We start from the raw sequence: 24,720 nt of genomic DNA, 5'->3' as shown, positions 1-24,720 counted from the left end.
TGCCATTTTCGGTGCATCCCTACTCACTGATTAAACCACGCCAATATGGTAAAAACTGCTTGTATTTTGCACTCAGAAATGTGTAGTTTAAATGTTGTGTTCTGATGCTTTTGATGTGATGTATGAAATAAAATGCATTGTCAGAGATGAGCGTATATGAAAGAAATCAAATGGCTTGACTGCAGAAGTCTTGAAAATGTGTGGAAGGAAAATGTTGGTTAACAGCATATTAAAAGTTGTTCGTTTTTAAATTATGCTTTATTTAAACAAGCTTTGTAGGAAACCCATTACAACTGCAAACTATGGTGCAGTTTATTCGAAACAATTAAGAAAATACTTTGCCAAAAGAAATGCCAATGCTGCTGCTTATTATTTTTCCGTGTTGGACGGCCTCCTACCATTTCTTCAAAAAGCAAAAAAAATTGTATTTACACCGCGTATAGCAGCCTGAGCAACAAATGGCAAATGCTGTTTTTATACAAAGCCTCTCGGAAAAGAAAACAAGTGAAAGACTTCTGGTGGGGGTTGAAGAATGAAATAAACAGAAATGGAATATAAAAGTGCAATATATTTCAATTGTCATTATTTTTGAAAGACATACACCAGTTCAAGTATTCAGAGAGGGAAAAAATAAACAATTTAAAACAATGTGGCTGAGCACTAAGCCCAGCAGACAGCATCAACCTCCTGGTTGGTGTCAGAGCTGATGAATGCATCAGCCTTTCAAAAAGTGGGACTTCACCTATGAAGAAGAGCAGTACACCATCTAACAGACCTCCACTTAGAGGAAAAAATTGATTCATTCTGGGGACCTTTAATACTGTGTGATCCTTCGAATCGTAGATCAGATTTAGAGCGCCTGGTTCACATGCATGCAAACCCAACAGGAAGGAGTCAGATCTCAGGCGGTGGCTGGTGTGAGGCAGGGCAAGGCAAGAGCAGCAGTTTCGGATGCATTTGTGTCCATGGGCTCTGTGTTTCTCTCTGTTTGTGGTAAGGATGTGTTGGCGTCCTGTTCCGAGGATCCTATTAAGAAGAAAACATTTTTCAAGCTTGTTCTGGCAGATTTATCTTTGTTGTCAAGCTTTAGTAGAGACGCATACTAACCAGATTGCTCCCCAATGATGACGCAATCATCGTCTTCATCATCCTCAGTGTCCGCCTGGAAGCCATCGGTCTCCATAGCCTCAGTCTAAAGAATAAACCAAAATTAGACAGGTCTAAATAGGTATTACAAATAGGGCTGGGCAATATATATATATAAAAAAAATTGATGTCTCGATAGTCAAAATCTTTACGATATTCGATATATACATCTCGATATGTTTACATTTGCTTTAAAATAATAATAAAAAACATGATTTTATTTTGCCCCCATTAAAAAAACACAAATAATTTAGATACAGTTGTTACAAAGTAAATGTTTAGTGATGTTTAGCAAATTTAAGCAGTTAAAAAAAAATCTAGACCAAGTGATCACTTGCTGCTTTTTATTAAATAAACACATGTACATGTAACTGAAGTAGTGCATTCTGCGATGATTTCCTCTGTCTGTTTATTCATCAATTAAATGAATGGTAAGACTGATGTAGGGTTCGCAGGTTCGGAAGTGCGTTATCGGAGAAAGCTTCTGTGACAGCTGTTCGCGAACTTTAAAATACAATTTTAGGAGCACATCCTGGGCAAAGTATTAACGGCAAGGCAAACTGTATCGAGGGTCGATTGTCTTTAGCAGATGTTTGAAGCCAGGTTTTTCCACGGTACTGACAGGTATCATATCTTTGGCTATGTAAAACGTGACCGCCTATGTTATTTCCTTCTAGGGCTGAAACGATTCATCGAGTTACTCGATTACAAAAATTCCTCGAGGCAAAAACTCTGCCTCGAAGCCTCGTTAAATTCCTATGACGCGCACTATACGCGCAGGGATCTATACTATAGCGCGTGATACATTTTGAATTTAGTTGGCGCAATGGCGGAGAGTAAAGATGTCCATAAACGGCAGAGAATGTCTAAAGTTTGGGATCATTATGCATACTTAAAAAGGAAGAGAACAAGGTGCAATGTGTCTACTGCAAAGTAGACCTGGCATAGGCTACCACAACAGTACAACTTCAATGATTCAGCATCTGAACCGAAAACATCCACTTCCACTCCATGCTGTTTCACCAAGCGTCGCTGGAACAAGGTAAACTAATGGTGTGTTCACACCGAAAGCGGATAGAGCGTCAAATACACGTTTATCGCGTCTAGTTAGACGCTTGAACATTCGCTCGAGTTCAAATTTTTCAACTTGCGCGGAAGACGTTCGCGGCAAACGCGTAGCCCAATTCGCGTCAGTCGCAACGCCCGGCGCGAATGATGCGTCTATTCGCGTCTTTGCATTGACTTTATGTAATCTACTCGCGCAAATAATTAAATTTGCGTTCGGTGTGAACACACCATAAGCCTATGATACATTGATGTTCGCTGATTTTAATCCCATACTGTATTTGTAGCGATGTCGTGATGCGGTTTGACTAGATATGATGTTTAGCTTTGATGTTTTTAAGTAGTAACCGTATTCACATTCAATTGCAAGAGAGAGCGCCTAAAAAAAGAACCCCTTCACACACACGCACGCACCCTCGTCTCTCTCACGAGCCAGTCAGATCAATTGCAGCAAAGCATCACTAAACTTTTATGTAGCCACGCAACAATAATTTCAGCATGCATTCACTGTATACACCGCGACGTGACGGAGTAACAAATATTGTATTGCAGTCTTTGCGAGACCTTGTTTGTATGTCACGTCTTCCAAATAGTTACAGACAACAACACAAAATGAAATTCCCCAGCCTGCTTCTCCAAATCCAATCGTACTTTTGGGGAAGACATTTTAATCGGCTACCAAAGTAATTGAGCATAGAACATTGTTGGCACTTATACTAAATGGGTAAAATATTGCAATAAATAGGTTTAGTTTTGGAGCCAAATGTTTGAGTTGGAATAAATACCCGTTTTTATTTTTTTATTTTTTTTTATAAATAAAAGCCAAATGCTTGATCATTTTACAGCCACATCATTTTCGTTTAGGGGTGGCTCGATACCACTTTTTCATGTCCGATACCGATACCACAAACTTGAGTATCTGCCGATACCGATACTGATACAATACCATACCATATTTTTCTCCCTCTTAATTAAGCTGTTAATAACACGTTTGTCAGGAGGATGCACTGTGATTAACCTAGCCATCTAAAAAGCATCATGCTCAAATAGTGCAATAAATGTTCTACTCCCCTAAAGGAAGAAATACGTAGCCCACAACATCTACTGCTGCTTAATTTTTATTAAAATAATTTTTAAACAGAACTTGTAGCAGCATTTTTAATTATTCAGCACCATTCAATTAATTAAATTTAAAGTCCAACTGTGCAAATAAAAAAATATATAATTCCAGTGCCAAATACTGGATGTAACACAAAACTCTAGTCATAACTTAAATAAGTATAACCTACCATAAAAATAATGGTATCTCCATTATAAAATGTACAATAGAACAGAATAGTACAATAAGCCACTCACAAATTAAACTCTACTAGGCCATTACACCTAATAAAGGGGAAAAACATTTTGGGTAGACAGTCCAAGCTCTAAAGTTTTTCACATGTAACATCTGGGGATCATAGGTGTAATTTGAGGGTGCGACATGTCCCAGCCACTTTTTCTCAGGATCGATATTGCCCCCCACCACTTTTGAAACATTATGAGGCACAGATGTAATACAAATAAATAAAACATCTCCATTTAACAGAGCATTAATTAACATAGTTAGACCTAGCGCTAAAATGTGTTTGTTTTTTTAAATCAAGCTGAGCGCTCGTTGCCGCTGCTATCAGTTGCACGGATACAGTGTTCTCTTGTGGCGCGCGCACAATCTTCACTCGGACGCGCTCCAATCTATCGCCGTTGCGGAGACTCACAAAACAAAATGCACACTTTTTTTAAATAACTCCACACAGCTGACATGATAATTGCTGACAGGTCTCACCTTACTCGTTCTAGCTACTGTTCACGTGACGCCAGTGTTGCCAAGTCCGCGCTCTCTCTCACACCCCGAAACGCGATTGGCTACTTTTTAAAATGCAATTGGGCGGGTTTTGTTGTGAAAATCTGGCGACCCTGCGTGCAGCTGCAGCGTGACGCATGTTGCTCATCTCTCTTTACGGCATGTCTCTCAGGTGTTGTTAAGCATTTGTTTGACAGTTTAGGACTAGGTCCGTGGTCGTATCGGATCGGAATATACTCCCGCGATTCATACAATATCCGATCCAGTGATTTTGGCCAGTATCGGACTAATACCGATACCGAATATCGGATCGGCGCACCCCTATTTTCGTTATGCATTATTTGTTTTGGTTGTTTAAAAACACAAAAGATGTTTAACCGATTACTCGATTAATCGATCGATTAAGTGCTAGATTAATCGATTACAAAAAGAATCGATAGCTGCAGCCCTATTTCTTTCCACTTTTTACTATTTCTTGCATATGGTACACCGCAAGAGAATGAACGACCAGCTTTATTTGTGTATTATACGTGACAAGACGAAAGGTGGACGTAATATTGGACGTTCGGCACGTTCTTTGGGAAAGTATGCTTGATTTTGAAACATTCACGATATTTTCAAATTTTACATCGTCGTTAAAATTATTGCGATGTTATTGCTAATATTCGATATATCGCCCAGCCCTAATTACAAATAGGATATATACAGTCCTATGCAAAAGTCTTAGGCATGTTAGTATTTTCACCAAAAAAATTGTTAAGCCAGGTATTTCTATCTTTTGCTCTAGTGTGTCAGTAGGAAATATCAGATCGCATTTCCAAACATTGCTTTTGCCATTAATTGTAATAATCCAGTGAGATTTTTGTATGCACAAGGAGTCTGACAACAGCCAGTATGATCTGATCTCACCATCGAGTCTGTCTCTGATTACATGAAGAAATAGAAAAAACTGAGACAGACTAAATCCATAAGAACTGTGGCAACGTCTCCAAGACACTTAAAGAAACCTTCCTGCAAAGCTACCTGAAAAACTATGTGCAAGTGTACCTCGATAAAAGCGGTTTTAATATTAATATTAAGGAAATGTGACCTGATATTTCCTACTTACATACTTTTGTGTGGGGATGCACGATATTGGATTTTGGCCGATATTCGATATTTTGAAACTATTTTTGCTCGATGTCGATACCGATATATTTGTATTTTTATATACACCGATGTATACCGTATTTTCCGCACTATAAGGCGCACTTAAAAGCCTTTAATTTTCTCAAAAACCGACAGTGCGCCTTATAATCCGGAGCGCCTTATATATGGATGGTGAACACACGTTCACCAAGACGGGGAGACAGCGCCGAGCGACTTACGCCACTATCTGCCAATGGATCGTGGATGCCTGGGCTGATATATCAGTCTCATCTGTGATCCGAGCTTTTACGAAGGCAGGAATAATCTCTTTATTCAGCCGGCTCACATATGACATACCCGTATTTACTTCCTGTTTTCGGCCGAAGTCCACAGTAGTTGATTGTCGAGTTCGCGCGCGCGATCAAACCTCCTCCGTGTGTTCAACATCTGATTCGGATGAACTATCCATTTGAGCTGATATTCTCAGAACACCACACAGCACCGTCATCGGCTGACAGCTGACAGGCTGAGTCTCCACTGTTGCTTAGTTACCAATGATCGCGCGCGCCCACTCGACAATCGCCTACTGTGGACTTCGACCGAAAACAGGAAGAAAATACGGGTATGTGCAGTCAGATTCACCGTGTTCACTCACATGGCTGTGCACTTGTAATGACACATTAAGGTTGTTAAGAGGCTAAAAGCAGGTTTAAAACTTGTCCCGTTTAAGTCAACAGGGTGCAAATTTTAAAAAGAGGATAACACGGTGTAGGCAACACCGGTTTTTGTCGTTGTTATCTGTACTGACAGCACTCCAAATTTACAAAAAATGAGCTCAATGTTAAAATTGACCGGAGTTTTCCTTTAACGTTTGAACAACGTTACCATGGGAGTGAACAGAGTTGTCAGAGCGCTTAATAAAGTTTGACTTTATCGGACTGTTTTGTTGACATTTGTTGACATCTAGTGGATGCATAACGCAAACCCAGTCAAACGTTTGACTGCAGTATCTTATGCGCCTTATAATCCGGTGCGCCCTATATATGAAAAATGTTCTAAAATAGGTCATTCATTGAAGGTGCGCCTTATAATCCGGTGCGCCGTATAGTGCGGAAAATACGGTAACTGCAAAAAAAGCTTATTAAAGTTCTCAGTCAAGAGCATTGAGTGATTTCCTCTGTGTTTTGTTGTTTTATTAATATTAAAGGGATAGTTCTCCCAAAAATTTTAATTGTCATCATTTACTCTCTCAAGTTGTTTTAAACCCAAATAAATTTCTTTCTTCTGTTGAAAATAAAAGTTATTTGGAAGAATGTGGCTAACCAAACAGTTGCTGTACTCCAGTGACTTCCATAGTATATTTAAGCACAAGAAAGAAATTAATACAGGTTTGGAACAACATTAGAGTGAGTAAATAATGACAGATTTTTTATTTCTGGGTGCAGTATCTCTTTAAGGACAAGCGGCAGCATATTATTACTGTCTCTTTAAGAACTGCACGCGACGCGTCTAATATACACGCATTTGACAAGTAGATTTTCTCTGTTTGCTTTCACTTTAGACATAACCAACTTTATGTAAACCTTCTGTGTATTTGACAGTATTAGCGCAATAAGACTCGAAAGATTAGTCCAGTATGCAGGCGCTGTGACAGGCTTTTAGTTCCTGTGAGCATCGGGTGTAACGCGCTCAGAAAAGCGGATGTTAGAACAGCGCATCAGCACGTGAATGACATGTTTAACTAGCAGGACTTTGACGCACATGCAAATAATGAACTTTTGTGAATTGCAGTGTCCCGTGAGTGTAACTCTACCTCTGTGTTTACATGTGATGTGATGTGAATGTACGTCGCGTTGTACAGTAGGCTATGTTGAGATGAAGGCGCTAGAATTGAACTGATAGAATGCACGATACTATGATTTTTCTTCAAAAGCAGATCGTGGAGACATTTTAATCGTCCACAATCAAAAACCGTGAGACGCACACCCCTAGTTGGAAGTTTAAGTTGCAGTTGCTTCGTTCACGGTCGTCACGTGTGCATAGAAAACACGCCACCCTATCGGCAAGGCTCATCGGCAGAAATATTCATATCGGCCGATGCCGATGATGGTCATTTTAAGCTTTTATCGGCCGATACCGATGTTGTCCCGATATCATTGTGCATCCCTACTTTTGTGTGATTTTTTCTGTGTGTAAATACTAACGTGCCTAAGACTTTTGCACAGTAGTATATATAATTGGTCTGTACCTGTTCAGAGTCGCCACATTTCTTCATATACTTTGTGATGGAGTGGCTGCTGGCACTTTTCCTCTTGTTGGAGGGTGTGGTGGAAGTGGACATGGTGGGCGAGTTGCCCTGTGAGCCGGTGGGCTCGTCGCGGTTGACATGAACCCCGGAGGTGAGGTAGGTCCACTGGCAGGGAACGCGCAAGGCCTCCTGAGAATGACGGGTCAGAACTTCTGCATGCACGTACCAGCAGCATCGTCTGTAAGTGGAGCGCTTTTCGTACACGGCGTTCTCTTTTATGATACGCCTGATGTGGATCCTATTGCCCAAAAAAAGAAAAAAAAAAAAGAGTCAATATCCTTAAAAATTAGTGTTGTGTAGCTGTGTGGCTTCACTTAAGTAACTTCTTAATATTCTGATATTCTGACACACTTCCAAAAACACTCCCCCAGAGTGCAACTGGAAGTCATTCTCAATGACAATGTTTCCAGGCATTAGGCATGAGTCATCCAGTTTACATAGAAATACATACTAAAATACATATTTTTTTCCAAAAGGAATAACAATAGAGTGCTATATGAGTCAAATGAGTTGTAAAACCCCAAAACAAGGTAGCATTTTAGCACTTGTGATAGTGAAGTCAATAGCCACTTTTCCACCAACAAGCCAAACCATTCTCATTGGTTGCCAGATGGTGAGAAAGCAGCTAATGTGTGTTTTGAATGGGCTTTTGGATAAATGCCTGAAATAAGGTCTGTGGTTTACAAAAGCTTAAGATATTTTCACACATTATTCATTACTACACCACTCAAGCCTGTTCATGTCAAGCCTGTTCATGTCAAGCCTGTTCATGTCTTGAAAAAGGCGGTTACTAAAGAGTGGCTAAATGGGACAACAGGCAGTCAGGGACATTAATCTTCATCGTGCCAAAAAAACTCATCTACTTGCCTTGTGGTGTTTATAAATCACACTCTTTCAAAGCTTTTTTGTATTAAGACTAAAAAAATCATAAAAGTTAAGTTAATTTGAAAAGGATTTTCATGATGAACAAAACGTGTAAGAACCATAAACTTTTGTTGGTCACAGAGCCAGATTATATTCCCAAAATCCTATTGGCTTTTTGTCAAAGGAACTAGGGTAATGCTAATTTCCTGGTTGGCCAACAAAATTACACCAACCCTGTGGTACTCTATGGATTTTTTTTTGCATAATGACTGATATAAAAGATACAGTTAGCTGGGTTACCTGGGTGGGACGCTGTCAATACAATTCGAAGAGCTTTCTGTGGGTGAGGATGTTTGCTGGCGACAGATCTCTAGGAACTCGTTGATTATGACCTTACTGCTGTTCACATTACCATGAAGCAAAGGCAGTAGCCGTGACAGCACTGAAGAAAAGTGAAAAACACATTAACAACCACTGGATAATTTAAATCACTCTCAGGAGAACCAGCAATGTGCAACTGTATTATGGTACTGAAGGCAGTGTTTGTTCAGGTATGCATCTCTTGTAAGGGATCATGAAAATTCAGGGTGCTCCCATTTTTTTGGTGTGAATTTTCATTGTTGTTTTGCATGACTTTGCTGCACCTCTCATAGAATGAATAGAGCTTTAGGCTTGGCTTTGTGTATTAACGGCGCTGAAAGTGGCTGTTAATGCAGTGTGCACACAAATGCAAGGATTGCATTTGCATTGTGATGATCTCTCACACAAACAATGCTTGTAGAGACTCAGTTTAACAATACATAAATGATTCGATTTAAAAAAAAAAAAAGTCCAACAAATCAAGACACTGTAATGTTTAGTAAAGCAACATGGACAGCAGATGAGAAAACTTTAATATAATATAGTATAAATATATCCCAAGTATTCAAAAGTTAAGCACACATTGTACTCACGTTTCTCGTTCCTCTGTTGGCGTGAGATGTCCTGTTCAGGGGTGCAGGGCTCGTCTTTAGGTAAAGGCTTCAGCATACAGACAGCGTACGGCTTCAGGAGGTCCAGCGAAGGCTGTTCCCCCTCCCATAGGCAGCCACGCACCACCGCCTCCAACACCTTCACCCTCCCTTTAGACATCAGCTCAGTCTCCCATTCACGAGCCTTCATCCTCTGACGCACCTTCTGCTTCTCCGGATCTCTACCCTCCTGCAAGAGCAGACTGTTAGTGTCATGACGTGACTGAATGAGGCGATTGAAGGAGGGTGACGTTCCACTAACCTCGTCTTCAAGTGCTCCTTCCCCATCTGACAGATAACCGTGGGGCACAAAGAACCCATCATCATCATCGTCATCATCTCCTCCTTCATCGTCGTCATCCTGGAGGGAAAAGCAAGATTAAAGTCTCCACCATATTCAAATTTTGGTGTGAATTTTCACTGGTGATCTGCATGGCTTCTGTAGTGGCTAATTTGTCACTATAGAAATGTAACAATAGTGATGTTGTATCACTCACCCCCTCACTGTGTGATAGAGACTCTCCCGGCTCCTCCTCCTCCCACTCTTCATCACTGTCCACCTCATAATCCAGCAGCTCCTGATAAGCCCCCAAAAAAAAAATCTAATTAACACCACTTCAGGTTACTATGGAAGGTCATTTCCTCCACATAATAATAATAAATAAAAAAATACTTTGGTAAATAGTTATATCATGTCATAATTGATATAAAAAGTTTAAATTAACATACAACGTAATTAATGATCTGAAAAAAAAAAAAGTTATATATATATATATATATATAATTATGGCACAAGTCACAATTATGACAAAAGGGCACTTATTTCACAGTTATTATGATTGATTTACCAAAATATGATCTTTCCCCTTACATGGTGGAAATGGGCTACAATAGGTTATGGACATACAATATTTCCTATCTTAAGCTGTCAACTAGCCAATTCTTAAACTTCAAGTACATAAGAGGGAGTTGGGGCATGCAGCCACATCTCTCAGCGGTGCAACGACTAAACTTCCTCCATAGTTAATGGTTCTACCAACTCAAAGTTTATTTCCGAATTGCCTAAAATCAGAGGAAGCAGGGAGGTGAACCCTCAGGCCCTTGACATTGACCAATGAGCTTCTTTGAATGCTGCAAAACTGCCAAGCCATTGTCCTGCTTGGATCTCATCCAAACTTTTAAGCAAACAAGTAGCCAAATATAGCCACAGATTGTATCATGGAGAAATTCCATGAACAAACCAAATTTCCCTCAATATTTTTGAGATATGACCTCTTTAAAACAGCAGAGAATTTAAGGTGGCTTAAATGTAGCATTTCATTGAACATTCTTGCGTTTTTACCTTGTCCAGTCTCAGTGGGCAGCGTGGCGAGATGTGAGTGCTTTTTTTGCACCAGGTCCCCCAGTAAGCTGGACGATAGTTATCATGGAAGTGCAAGAGTTTCATGCGGCCGTAACGGTGGCGGTCAGGGACGCCATCTGCCTTTTGGCTTTCAGTTATGACCACACAATCTCTAATAACAGAGAACATGAAGGAACAAACAAACAAACAATGAGCCTTACACACCACTCTAACAAAAATACCAGCTGGTGTTCTGCATGTTTAAATGATGAGTACATAAGTATCTCGGCAGCGGCTCAATGTGGCTTTACCTTACTGCACTGTGACTGGGCCTGGTTGGACCTGATCTGCGAGGTTTGTGACTTGTCCAGTCCTTTAGTCCATCTAGAGTGCAGTCAGGTTGGCCAAGATAATGGTCCAGCTCCTCTAGGACTGCGTCTTCACATTGTACTCGGGTCAGTGGTGCCAGAGACATGTGCGCTTTAATCTCAAAAGGAGCAAACTTCCCACAGGCAGATGCCAGAGTCTGAAACACACAATGCGTTTGGAGATTAAAACACTAGGGAAGATTTTTCGATTTGGTAGATTTGTTTTTGCTCGTTTGTGTGTGCGTCCTTTAAATGCCCAACAAGGCCTCATTCTCAAAATATCTTATGTAGCATTTGTAAATGTTTTACTCAAGTAGTTTAGTTGTAGGTCTTCATTCTACACCAGTGCCTGAATTTCATTTTGCAAAATCCCCCCTTCTGTGAATTTTTATTTTTTTCTGTGTGTGTGTGTGTGTGTGGGGGGGGGGGGGGGGGGGGGTTGAAATGTGTTCAATTTCTTGCAACATTTGAACACAAGGAAGCTTGATTTCAATCTTTGAATTACATTTTTTAAAAAGTAGCACAAATAAATACAATACGATAAAGATACCAATAAAGAGAAATACAGTTTTTGGATAGGTCTAACACTATTCAGAAATACTACAGACACTGAATAAAGTAATCAAATGTAAAATAACACTGGGTAGTATTTTAGTCCTAACTAAATTTAAAACATAGGCTATTAATCCTGATTCCTTAAAATTAAAGCTATCTTTTTATCTTTAAAAAAACAATTAATGACAGGTGTGTGTGTGTGAAACTGCTGTTGCGGTGCGGGTGTGTTACGGATACATGGTGCACATTTTTTAGCAATCAAAAAGTGTGTCTAATTAATTAAAATAATGTATTATGAATCATTAAACTTATACAACATTTAAAAAAAAAATGAAAATAAATTTCACTAACTTGTGTTTTTTCTGGTAATAAAACGAAGACATAAAACACAAATTTTATCATTTTTATCATCAATTTTAATCATATGAAATTAAATAAACTTTTTGTCAAATAACGTGCTGCACAATGAGCTTTACTGTTAAAATTAAAACATGGATTATTCCTTAAATTCAGTTTTGATGATAATTTATTTGGATTAGTGTTAGTGTATTATTACATTGGGACACATCTAAATTCTACTGTACAACGGTAATATATTTCTGTCAAGTTAAACCGAACTTTTATTTTGACGGGTTGCCGTGAAGACCTTTTGAGTTACTGTGTGTTTCTGTCATGATGATAGTTTTTCTCAAATGAAGCGGCTAAATGATCACGAAGTGACTTTCGGAGTGGATCTAGAGCCTGGAGAGGAAGTTCATGCATTTGTGTCTTCATATAGGCAAAAAACTGCGCAAGCGTCACACGTGCTTCAGTGTGTGTGTGTGTGTGTGTGGTAAATGAAACTGCGCGTCGGCTGCACCATTCATTCACAGTCACACAGATCAAGCAGGATTCATATTTAAATTGTCTTTGTGGTTTAATATCCACACACATGTCTACATCGCGATTTGATTTCAAGTGTACTGAACTGCTTTCTATTTATTCCTCAAAAGATTTACAAATTACCACTTAAATTCCTTTATGACTGGATTTCGTCAGCATTTTAGGGGGGGCGGGGGGTCGTTTTGGGGGGGCGGGCCGGGCCGCCGGGGAAACACTGAGTCCTAATCTAATCCTCTATTAACAAACATGTATGTATTCATTACTTAAATTAGCTCTTTGTTCTGCCTTAAATTAATACATTATTAGCTTACTGTACATTTTTATATGTACATTTCTGAAATGCATAACTGATAACATCACTCTGAATTGTAGGCTCAAGTATATGCAATGCATGCATTTTAGGTAAAGCTGCTTTGAGACAATGTATTTTGAAAAGCGCTATACAAATAAATTGGAATTGAATTGAAAGAGTCTGGACTAGCCTATACGCTTAGCTCTGCCTTATAATGAATCGCGCTGAAAGCAGGCAGGCACGCAGCTAAGTTTACACTTGCGTTTACACTTTTTCATATCAAAGCAGTGAAGGGGGAAGGAAGAGGATAGCAGATTAACCAGCAGGGCGCGCACAGCGCACAGACTGGTGTGTGGAGGTGAATTACAGTGACCCGTTTGAAACGGGAGACCAAAAATAAATATGCGGTCAATAGTAAAACGACACAGTCTAAAAAAATTGGCGTAAACTAATTTGCATTGTCGATTACGTCGACTAATCGCGGCAGCACTAAATTTTTTTGCATGTTTTTGGCTGTTAACGCAATATAATCGAAAAAATAACTTTAGGTACACGCAAGCTGTTTGTGAGGCGGCTTTACTCTATGTAGGCTACTGTTCGAGTACAGAGAAAACCATCTCTCAGAGAGCGCGCGAGTACTGAATAGTTTAAAATCGCTTGAATGTTTAAACTGGTAAGACTTAAAAGTCGGGAGACCTGCGGAAATTATTAAAATTATGCGCAACATCAACAGCGAAATTCGAGCCCTGTATACGGAATAATATGACTCTTACCTTTGGTGCCAACTGGGTCTTGGACTTCTGTAGAAACCTTGTAATCTCAGCCTTCCCAGCTTTGATTCGCTGAAGAGATGCACAAACACAATGAGGACAATATGAAGCAATCAGCAATAAAGAAAACCTTAGATAAAAACACTTACTTCTTTCTCTTCCTTCAACCGTTTTTCCTCCTCTTTCTTTCTTTTCTCTTCCAGTCTGGCCCTAAATGGATTAACACCAGAGTTTAATACTCAGAAAAAAACCAGTGCAACTAATATCGTGCTGCTGTACTGGGTCACTCACTCAATTTTCATTTGCCGCTGCTCTTCTTTAGCTTTTAGTTTCTCTGCCTTTTCTTTTTCCTCCCTCTCCTTTTTCTCCCGCCGCTCCTTTTCATCTTTTTCCTTCTTCTCTTTCTTCTCTCTCTCCTTCTCTTCCTTCAGCTTGCGAGCCTCCTCTTTCTTCCTTTCCTTGGCAGCTTTGGCCTCCTGTTTCTGGCGTTCTTTCTCATCCCTCTGTCGCTGCTTCTCCTCCTGCTCTTGGATACTCTGAGGGACAAAAAGACAATAAAGGGCTTTTCAAACAGAGAGCAAAATTCCACAGTGACAAGATTTTAAAAGGAAACAATCAATCCTCCTTGAATCCTTAGAGTGCAAACATTCACATTGAGGTACATTTTATTTATTTATTTCCTTTTGGGGTAGAAAAACACACCAAGATATCAGCTTTGGGCATATGTACCCATGACCTGCATTCCAGACAGACGTCAAGCTGTTGACATTGTTGCCAAATAAAAAAAAAACAGAGCCATAGTGACTAAAAATAGATGTGTGCGAACTGTATATTGTAGTTTGGAGTACGTGTGTGGATCAGTTTTCTTAAATGTAAGATCATAAAAAGTCTTCAATACCTTAAATGGTATAACAAGCGATCAGTTTAAGGCATCTTATATTTTAGGAATGAAAAAACAATCGCGAAACTGCCTAATGCGATTATTAAACTTCAAAAAGCCATGATTTCATTAATTAAATGTGAGCGCTTCATATTTCAATTCCTGAACGTGCCTCTGTTGTGCATATTAGGGGTGTAACGGTTCACGAAATTCACGGTTCGGTTTGATAAGATACACTTGTGTCACGGTTCGTTACGTTTTCGATTCAGCAAAAAGAAAGAAATGCCAGAGAAATGTCCTTGATTTAATTTTTTTAATTATATTTTTATTAAAACAAACAATCTTTTTTTTTTTTTACATCTTTTACATTTTTGAATGAATATGTGCTTACTGATGTGTGTTCTTGGTACCCCCTCGAAAACGAGATGGTTCATCTCAAGGGGTTATTCCTCTTCAATAAATAAATGTCAAACAAATGCGCTCGCACATGTGTGGATTGGGAAAAAAGTAAGCGTCAAGCCCTGACATGGCAAAGTTTCTGGATTGACAACCATATTTAAATGGATGATTAAATCCAATTGACATTGATAACCACTAGGGATAGGAATTAAAAACCGGTTCTAAGTTTTACGATCCATCGATATTGTATGCCCTCGACGTCGATGCTCCTGCTCTGAGTCAGCCTTAGTATGTAGGCTACAGACCGTGAACTCACAACTGTCCCTTTTGTCCTTTATCAAGCACCATAGCACGGCGTCCAAAGCGAATTTTTGTACCGCCAAAGTCTTATTTGATCGGTGAGTAATGTAGATGACCTGATGCGCTTGTGACAGGGCGCATGTTTAACTGAACGAGCAGAGAGAGAGAGAGCCCCGGTCAGGCACGCACTCTCTCTCTTCGGAGCAAGGCGAAAGTAAGGCTTCACCGTCTCAAAACTAAGCGCACATATTAATCAAAATAAACGACACGATGGTAAGGTCGGGAGACTAAAGTTTCATGTGGAGCATTCTGAGATTTGTTTTTCCTGAATTGACCTTTTGCCGGCCCCTCCCCCAAAACGGCCATTATCCAATCAAACATCACAGCAACCGTTACTATGTGAGCAGGTCCGTCAAACATTGACTCCAAGCAAGATGGAGAAGCGGTGCGCCCACGGCGTTTGTAAATCGGACACTAGGTACCCCGAGAGATTGTCTGGAGGAATTGTGTTCTTTACGTTTCCAATAGAAACAAACGAATAGAAATAACCTTAAATAATGTATGGTTATCTGCATCTTTCCGTCTCTTATGTATATTTTCTTTTTAAACACGAAAAACGCATTCAGCATGACACGCAAGCGGTTGCCGTGGTAATGAACAACCTGCTTGTTAAAGCAAATGTATAATCCTGTATCTGAGGCAAAATTAATAAATATGCAGCGCGAGTTATACATTTCTAAATATCCAGCGCGAGTTATATATTTCTAAATATGCAGCGCAAGTAATATATTTCTAAATATGCAGCGCGAGTAATATATTTCTAAATATGCAGCGCGAGTTATATATTTCTAAATATGCAGCGCGAGTTATATATTTCTAAATATGCAGCGCGAGTTATATTTCTAAATATGCAGCGCGAGTTATATTTCTAAATATGCAGCGCGAGTAATATATTTCTAAATATGCACCGCAAGTAATATATTTCTAAATATGCAGCGCGAGTTATATATTTCTAAATATCCAGCGCGTATATTTCTAAATATGCAGCGCAAGTAATATATTTCTAAATATGCAGCGCGAGTTATATATTTCTAAATATGCAGCGCGAGTTATATATTTCTAAATATGCAGCGCGAGTTATATATTTCTAAATATCCAGCGCGTATATTTCTAAATATCCAGCGCAAGTAATATATTTCTAAATATGCAGCGCGAGTTATATATTTCTAAATATGCAGCGCGAGTTATATATTTCTAAATATGCAGCGCAAGTAATATATTTCTAAATATGCAGCGCGAGTTATATATTTCTAAATATCCAGCGCGAGTTATATATTTCTAAATATGCAGCGCGAGTTATATATTTCTAAATATGCAGCGCGAGTTATATATTTCTAAATATGCAGCGCGAGTTATATATTTCTAAATATGCAGCGCGAGTAATATATTTCTAAATATCCAGCGCGTATATTTCTAAATATCCAGCGCAAGTAATATATTTCTAAATATGCAGCGCGAGTTATATATTTCTAAATATGCAGCGCGAGTTATATATTTCTAAATATGCAGCGCAAGTAATATATTTCTAAATATGCAGCGCGAGTTATATATTTCTAAATATCCAGCGCGTATATTTCTAAATATCCAGCGCAAGTAATATATTTCTAAATATGCAGCGCGAGTTATATATTTCTAAATATGCAGCGCGAGTTATATATTTCTAAATATGCAGCGCAAGTAATATATTTCTAAATATGCAGCGCGAGTAATATATTTCTAAATATCCAGCGCGTATATTTCTAAATATCCAGCGCAAGTAATATATTTCTAAATATGCAGCGCGAGTTATATATTTCTAAATATGCAGCACGAGTTATATATTTCTAAATATGCAGCGCAAGTAATATATTTCTAAATATGCAGCGCGAGTTATACATTTCTAAATATGCAGCGCGAGTTATACATTTCTAAATATGCAGCGTGAGTTATATATTTCTAAATATGCAGCGTGAGTTATATATTTCTAAATATGCAGCGCGAGTTATACATTTCTAAATATGCAGCGTGAGTTATATATTTCTAAATATGCAGCGCGAGTTATATATTTATATATATGCAGCGCAAGTAATATATTTCTAAATATGCAGCGCGAGTTATATATTTCTAAATATGCAGCGCGAGTTATATATTTCTAAATATGCAGCGCGAGTTATATTTCTAAATATGCAGCGCGAGTTATATATTTCTAAATATGCAGCGCGAGTTATATATTTCTAAATATGCAGCGCAAGTAATATATTTCTAAATATGCAGCGCGAGTTATATATTTCTAAATATCCAGCGCGTATATTTCTAAATATCCAGCGCAAGTAATATATTTCTAAATATGCAGCGCGAGTTATATATTTCTAAATATGCAGCGCGAGTTATATATTTCTAAATATGCAGCGCGAGTTATACATTTCTAAATATGCAGCGCGAGTTATATATTTCTAAATATGCAGCGCGAGTTATACATTTCTAAATATGCAGCGTGAGTTATATATTTCTAAATCTGCAGCGTGAGTTATATATTTCTAAATATGCAGCGCGAGTTATACATTTCTAAATATGCAGCGTGAGTTATATATTTCTAAATATGCAGCGCGAGTTATATATTTCTATATATGCAGCGCAAGTAATATATTTCTAAATATGCAGCGCGAGTTATATATTTCTAAATATGCAGCGCGAGTTATATATTTCTAAATATGCAGCGCGAGTTATACATTTCTAAATATGCAGCGCGAGTTATATATTTCTAAATATGCAGCGCGAGTTATATATTTCTAAATATGCAGCGCGAGTTATATATTTATGCAGCGCAAGTAATATATTTACAAAATATGCAGCGCGAGTTATATATTTCTAAATATGCAGCGCAAGTAATATATTTCTAAATATGCAGCGCGAGTTATATATTTCTAAATATGCAGCGCGAGTTATACATTTCTAAATATGCAGCGCAAGTAATATATTTCTAAATATGCAGCGCGAGTAATATATTTCTAAATATGCAGCGCGAGTAATATATTTCTAAATATGCAGCGCGAGTAATATATTTCTAAATATGCAGCGCGAGTTATATTTCTAAATATGCAGCGCGAGTTATATTTCTAAATATGCAGCGCGAGTTATATATTTATGCAGCGCAAGTAATATATTTCTAAATATGCAGCGCGAGTTATATATTTCTAAATATGCAGCGCGAGTAATATATTTCTAAATATGCAGCGCGAGTAATATATTTCTAAATATGCAGCGCGAGTAATATATTTCTAAATATGCAGCGCGAGTTATATATTTCTAAATATGCAGCGTGAGTTATATATTTCTAAATATGCAGCGCGAGTTATATATTTCTAAATATGCAGCGTGAGTTATATATTTTCTAAATATGCAGCGCGAGTAATATATTTCTAAATATGCAGCGCGAGTAATATATTTCTAAATATGCAGCGCGAGTAATATATTTCTAAATATGCAGCGCGAGTAATATATTTCTAAATATGCAGCGCGAGTTATATATTTCTAAATATGCAGCGCGAGTAATATATTTCTAAATATGCAGCGCGAGTAATATATTTCTAAATATGCAGCGCGAGTTATATATTTCTAAATATGCAGCGTGAGTTATATATTTCTAAATATGCAGCGCGAGTTATACATTTCTAAATATGCAGCGTGAGTTATACATTTCTAAATATGCAGCGCGAGTTATATATTTCTAAATATGCAGCGCGAGTTATACATTTCTAAATATGCAGCGCGAGTTATACATTTCTAAATATGCAGCGCGAGTTATATATTTCTAAATATGCAGCGCGAGTTATATATTTCTAAATATGCAGCGCGAGTTATATATTTCTAAATATGCAGCGCGAGTAATATATTTCTAAATATGCAGCGCGAGTTATATATTTCTAAATATGCAGCGCGAGTAATATATTTCTAAATATGCAGCGCGAGTAATATATTTCTAAATATGCAGCGCGAGTTATATATTTCTAAATATGCAGCGTGAGTTATATATTTCTAAATATGCAGCGCGAGTTATACATTTCTAAATATGCAGCGTGAGTTATACATTTCTAAATATGCAGCGCGAGTTATATATTTCTAAATATGCAGCGCGAGTTATACATTTCTAAATATGCAGCGCGAGTTATACATTTCTAAATATGCAGCGCGAGTTATACATTTCTAAATATGCAGCGCGAGTTATACATTTCTAAATATGCAGCGCGAGTTATACATTTCTAAATATGCAGCGCGAGTTATACATTTCTAAATATGCAGCGCGAGTTATACATTTCTAAATATGCAGCGCGAGTTATACATTTCTAAATATGCAGCGCGAGTTATACATTTCTAAATATGCAGCGCGAGTTATACATTTCTAAATATGCAGCGCGAGTTATATATTTCTAACTCCAAACAATTAGCCATTGAACCAGCTTATAAAATCTTCTTCAAGGCTGTGCTGGTTGCATTTGAGGTACAGGTCATGGGGTTTCTCAGATTTCGCTTGAGACCGGTAAAGCATTCGCCTCGATAGTAGTCGTGTCTCCTTCATTGCGTATTTTTATATTTTGAATATTTCCCTCCACTGCATACTGTAACCCCTTGTGCCTCTATCTGGAGGATATCGCAGAGGTATTGCTCCAAAAAAGGTCACTGACACGCACGGGTATACCTCTTCCCGCCACGGCAATCTGTCGCGCTGGTCGTGTTTGACCATTTGTTTGACGGGCGTAGTAACAATAACTAGGGGGCGTGGCTTTTGCGAACGGTCGATTAGGCTACCGCTGGGTGTGAATTGTGCTAAAATACGTTGCCTTATCTTCTCTGAAAAGTGTTCCGCACATTCAGCTGACATAAACCACACTTTAAATAAACGGAAAAAAATATCCAGTGATGAAATTTTTTCTGTGATGATGCATCTTGTGGGATGTCCCAACCGCCGGGATAATCACACAATGCGCACACGTCCGATAATGACACGTCCAATTCACGAACTAATGACTAATTTGAACCGATTCGTTTTAATGGATGGTTAAAACAACTGATTTTTCCAACACTGAACTCACGGGACGTTTAATCGGTGTATAACAAATCGGTAACACTTTACAATAAGATTCCATTTATTACATAAATTACATAAGTACAGTTTGCTTACTCAAGTGTAAGCTTTAAAACAAATAAAACCACTTGTTTTTCCCCCCGAAAAAGCATATGACTACTTTTTTTCCACACAGTGCTATCAGGAATCGATAAGAGAATCATTAAAGAATCGGATCGATAAGCAGAATCGTTAGTGCCATTGATATTGATAAAATCTTATCAATTCCCATCCCTAATAACCACACCATTGGACAGATCAAAACAATCTGATACTGTATGTCAAATGATCTGTGCATTGGTATTAGAGTGTAAATGCAAAATTATAGACCTGCCACTTTTTCTATGTAACTTTGTTGTTCGTTTTATTACTAACTTTTCAATCAGTCACTCATTGACTTTTTACATGTACACGTCTAAATGTACAGATTTTTAAATAAAATAGTTCTAAGCTCTTTGTTTCTTTGCATTTATTTTGGATTTAAAGATGTTTCAATGATTCAATTCAATGGCACATGCTGTTTATATAGGACCAGATTAACATTACATTAAAATTGTGGGTTTCTAAATGTTGTAAAATGCAGGATTTTACCTTAAGGGAACGTCGCTTCGTTGTACTGGCAGCATTTATTTGTGATGTCTGCGTAAAGAAAAGAGACTGATCAATAGGTTAAACTTTTAGCAAAGAAGGAAAATAAAAATTGCTTCATGACTACTCACGGAGACAGGGGTGGTAGGAGCACTCTTGCTAGGCTCTGGTGAGCTCTCTATCACTGAGAGGGAGCTGGTAGATCCAGTCGACAACACAGACTCATTCCCGGGACTGACTTCAGTCTCCTGCTGCTCCTCTTCATCCGTCTCAGACTCCTGAGTTATGTCCAGCAGTGGGAGGGTGTCTTCATCCTCTTCCTCATCCTTTTCAGTCTCTTTATCTGTCAGTGGCGTGGTTGGTTCTGTAGATTTTGTGGTATCTTCTGCAGTTTTTGTCGGTTTTTCACTAAGGGGGCAGGTGGCAGCAACCGGAGGTGCAGGCTGGTTTTTGACGGCCTCATTTGAGTCTTCGGTGAGGTCGATGGTGGCTTCAGGGACAGAGCGGGCCGGGGAACGCTTCCGTCGGCTCATGAAGCAATCAAGTGGACCGCGGCCGTTTACCAGAGCCGGGCCACGGTGCATCGGGGAGGAGGAGCTGTCGATCTCATTTTCTCCATCAGATGCGCTTGGCTCAGAACACTTTGGAGCAACCGGACCTTTGGTTCTTTTGGGTTCACTGCATTCCTTGGGTTCTGGGTTGAGCCTTTTAAAAGGTAGACGTGCTGTAGGGAGGTAACATTGTTGGTTAAGGCAGGAATACACAAAACTACTTTCAAAATCTAAACAGATTTTAAAACACTTGGGATTATACATTTGCTGGTCAGAGAACAAATGGGTATCGTACATTGTAAATGACTGAGGATTGCACACTACCAGACTTAAGTTGTTCCAACAAAACAAAGTCAAAAACGTGCCTCGTTGCTAGTAGATGCATGACAAATGAAAACAATGTGTTCTAAAATCAGCTCAAAAAATCATACATGTTTGATATCCACTGACTAGACTGAATCATAGTATTAACTTCTCTGAAGTTATATTTATAATAAAAAAAAACAGACTTTCCATAAACATCCCAAAAAATGTTTTAATGCAATGTTAAATGCTATTAATTTATATTGGGTTTAAAGACTTAATATTCTCATAACGTATTCTATTTTACATTATGGATAACTATTTGCTCTACCTTTTTATCATCCTACAGTAAAGTAAAACCACCATTAGAAAAGAAGAAAAAACAAACAAACCTTAAAACAACTTTTTTTAAAAAGAAAGAAAAACTCTTAAATTCCTCGTCCTTTATGGTACGTTCATTTGTCATCGGAAGTGGGAAATTCCTAGTCCCTAGTAGGAAGTTTTAACTGGAATATCCCCTCAAGTCAGAGTTGCGATTGAGAAACTCGGGAGACGCAGAACAACCCCGACTTTAGAATCCAATATGGCTGCTCAGCTATTTGTCGGTCTCAAACACAGGGGGGCAGTTGAGGCCTAATGGTTAGAGTGTCAGATTGGTAACCAGGTTGCAGATTCGATCCTCAATACTGGCAGGAAATGATTGAGGTGCCCTTGAGCAAGGCACCTAACCCCCAATCGCTCATCAGGCACCACAGCAAGAAATGGGTGCCCACTGCTCTGGGTCCACGATGTGCAGTGTGTGTGTTCACTACTCCCAATGTGTGTGCGCACTACCATAGACGGGTTAAATGCAGAGGAGAAATTCAGAGTGTGGGTTACCATACTTGGCCTTCACATTTCACTTTCTTCAGTGCAAAATACTGCTTTTTTGCATTTCCATTTCAAAATAGCAAGCACAACAAAGGTTTGCCTGGACGTGTTCATGTTAGGTTTCCGACCTGTGTACTGGAAAACGGTTAACTCCGGTGTGACAGTCCCAGGCTATAACATCCCTCATCCGAGGTAAATGGAACACAGAATAAGTCTTGATGTGTTTTTAAAAGTTAAAAATACTTTAAGGAAAAGCTCTTGCATTTTCATTTTAACCTTTCAGGAATTGAGTCCAAAGACAGGAACACTTTAAAATAACATTTGTCACTGTCACTTGACACCCTCTAAATTGTTGAATGTACTGATATATTAGAAGTGAGCCAAATTCAGCCAATACAGTATAATTTCATGTCAAGTTCCCCAATAGAAATAATCTAATAGATTGGGTCCTCAGATTATTACTAAACCATATTGTATTTTGCTGGGTGAAGATGGTTTTACATTATTGACCAGAAATAACAACACTTGAGTTGTTTACCTTGAATAAGCTTCTTGCTGGTATTAGCTTTGCCCACACAATCCATGCCTGAAATATAAAGAGTGTGTTAAGGTCAAATCCTTCATCATAAATACTCCAAGCCATAACAAAATAAAATGACATCACTCTGACGTAAACTTTGAGATATTGTTGTTAATATCAATACTTCAGGCAAAAAAAAAAACAACTTCTTGTCAAAGCACGTCTCGACATAAAGGTGAAAGCTAACGTTACGTCTAAATGCTAACTAACGTTACCAGTTGACAGTCACATCCGAATTTATTTTAGAGGATAAAGAGTAACTTTAATCTTTTCAATGCCCAAAAGTCCTCACATAAAACGCAGAACGCTTACAGGTTTTCGAAGTAACGACAGGCACGTAAGTTACTACACGTAAAATGTTTATTTTTGATCTCCCGCCTTTCAGTGAATGATGGTTTGTAGGCCAGTTTGGCGACTGAACAAGTGAATACGTGAAAAGTTCATCCATTAGCGCAAGACTGAGGAACAAAGAGCTGGATTGAGCTCAAAACAACATAAATGGGACGTGCTTCGACACACCACCACGAATACAGGAAAAAAATAAACATTATACGTGAGGAAAGTCACATTTTGTGTGTAGAAAGCTAAAATGTCAAATAACAAATCTGAGCCTATAGCTCACCTGCTAACATGCTAATTAAGGTTATAAAACCCTCGACAACCCCAAATACTACCTGGAAAAATCATTAAAATGATATTCTTATCGTTTGTCAGAGAAACTGAGTTAGACTAAAATTGTTTTAGAATTAATTTCAGGTAATAAGTGGTGTTTCTATACTTTTCTGCTAGTAGCCGTCTATGCCTTTATTTATCAAACTATTCCAGGTGAACAGACTCTATTCAAGCTTTAACTCAGTTTTATTTCACATTAAACATCAAACCTCTGCGTGGAGTGGAGGCCAAAGGCTCTTCAGCCGCGAGCATCACGACCACCATCCGCGCGCCTTTCAGCTCCGTGCGCTCGCGCAGTCGTCTTACTGGAAACGTTAAACGGAAACGGGGAGCGCTTTTTTCGACTCCGTGCACAACCTCTTAAGGCTAGTCATCGACTCCACGTCTTTCCCAGTTGTAGCATTAACGTGTCAACTGCAAATTTGATGAGTTTCTGTAACTTTTAGAGTTGTAGATTCTGTTTTTTCGTGTGTAATCCTAGTCCCGTCGCTCCCGTATCATCCCCGGCTAGACTCCCTCGCGCTCCTCGCTCAGAATTGGCGGGAGCCTGTTGCAGGGATGGATCGCAGGCTGTGATTGGCCAGAGGCGTCCTACGTCAGATCAACGAAGAGTCACGTTATTGGCTGTCACGGTCGGTCCCGCCTCGCAAGACGTACAAAAAGCTGTGATTTGACAGTGAGTGTGATTCTCGAGTAGGATTGGTCAGATGAAAATAACAAGTCACAAAGTTATTCCGTGCAACTAACTAACTGCTTTGGCTTGGTGTTTTGAAGGTTTCTGTTACGGAAAGCAGTTTAAGAATTGAATAGTGTTTTTCTAAATAAAACTGTTGAGATTAAATGAGT

At 38.7% G+C, this 24,720-nt stretch overlaps 1 protein-coding gene across 1 annotated transcript; it reads right to left on the bottom strand.

The window, feature by feature from the left end:
- Nucleotides 1-548: 548 nt before the first annotated feature.
- chaf1a (chromatin assembly factor 1, subunit A (p150)) lies at nucleotides 549-24,417 on the bottom strand. The gene is made up of 16 exons (XM_056236829.1): nucleotides 24,084-24,417; nucleotides 23,161-23,208; nucleotides 21,030-21,622; nucleotides 20,902-20,949; nucleotides 13,862-14,106; nucleotides 13,720-13,780; nucleotides 13,574-13,642; nucleotides 11,015-11,229; nucleotides 10,704-10,875; nucleotides 9,859-9,939; nucleotides 9,624-9,722; nucleotides 9,305-9,551; nucleotides 8,652-8,793; nucleotides 7,428-7,725; nucleotides 1,108-1,192; nucleotides 549-1,026 (listed from the first exon to the last, which is right to left on the bottom strand). The coding sequence occupies exons 1-16, from the start codon at nucleotides 24,136-24,138 to the stop codon at nucleotides 902-904; spliced, it is 2,583 nt and encodes an 860-aa protein (XP_056092804.1). The 5' UTR covers nucleotides 24,139-24,417; the 3' UTR covers nucleotides 549-901.
- Between the last annotated feature and the right edge of the window lie 303 nt (nucleotides 24,418-24,720).

The sequence above is a fragment of the Rhinichthys klamathensis genome, unplaced genomic scaffold, assembly GCF_029890125.1.
Source record: "Rhinichthys klamathensis goyatoka isolate OS25496 unplaced genomic scaffold, OSU_Roscu_1.1 h1tg000467l_1, whole genome shotgun sequence".
Lineage (NCBI taxonomy): Eukaryota > Metazoa > Chordata > Actinopteri > Cypriniformes > Leuciscidae > Rhinichthys > Rhinichthys klamathensis.
Note: the sequence above shows the minus strand (reverse complement) of the source record. Positions and strands in the feature narration are given on the sequence as shown.

Bases quoted from the DNA above. Each gene is read 5' to 3' on its own strand.
- chaf1a (XM_056236829.1), bottom strand. From the start codon at position 24,138: ATGGTGGTCGTGATGCTCGCGGCTGAAGAGCCTTTGGCCTCCACTCCA. The intron at 23,209-24,083 runs GTTTGATGTTTA...TTTATATTTCAG, and splicing joins GGCCTCCACTCCACGCAGAG to GCATGGATTGTGTGGGCAAA. The intron at 9,552-9,623 runs GTTAGTGGAACG...CTGCTCTTGCAG, and splicing joins AAGGAGCACTTGAAGACGAG to GAGGGTAGAGATCCGGAGAA.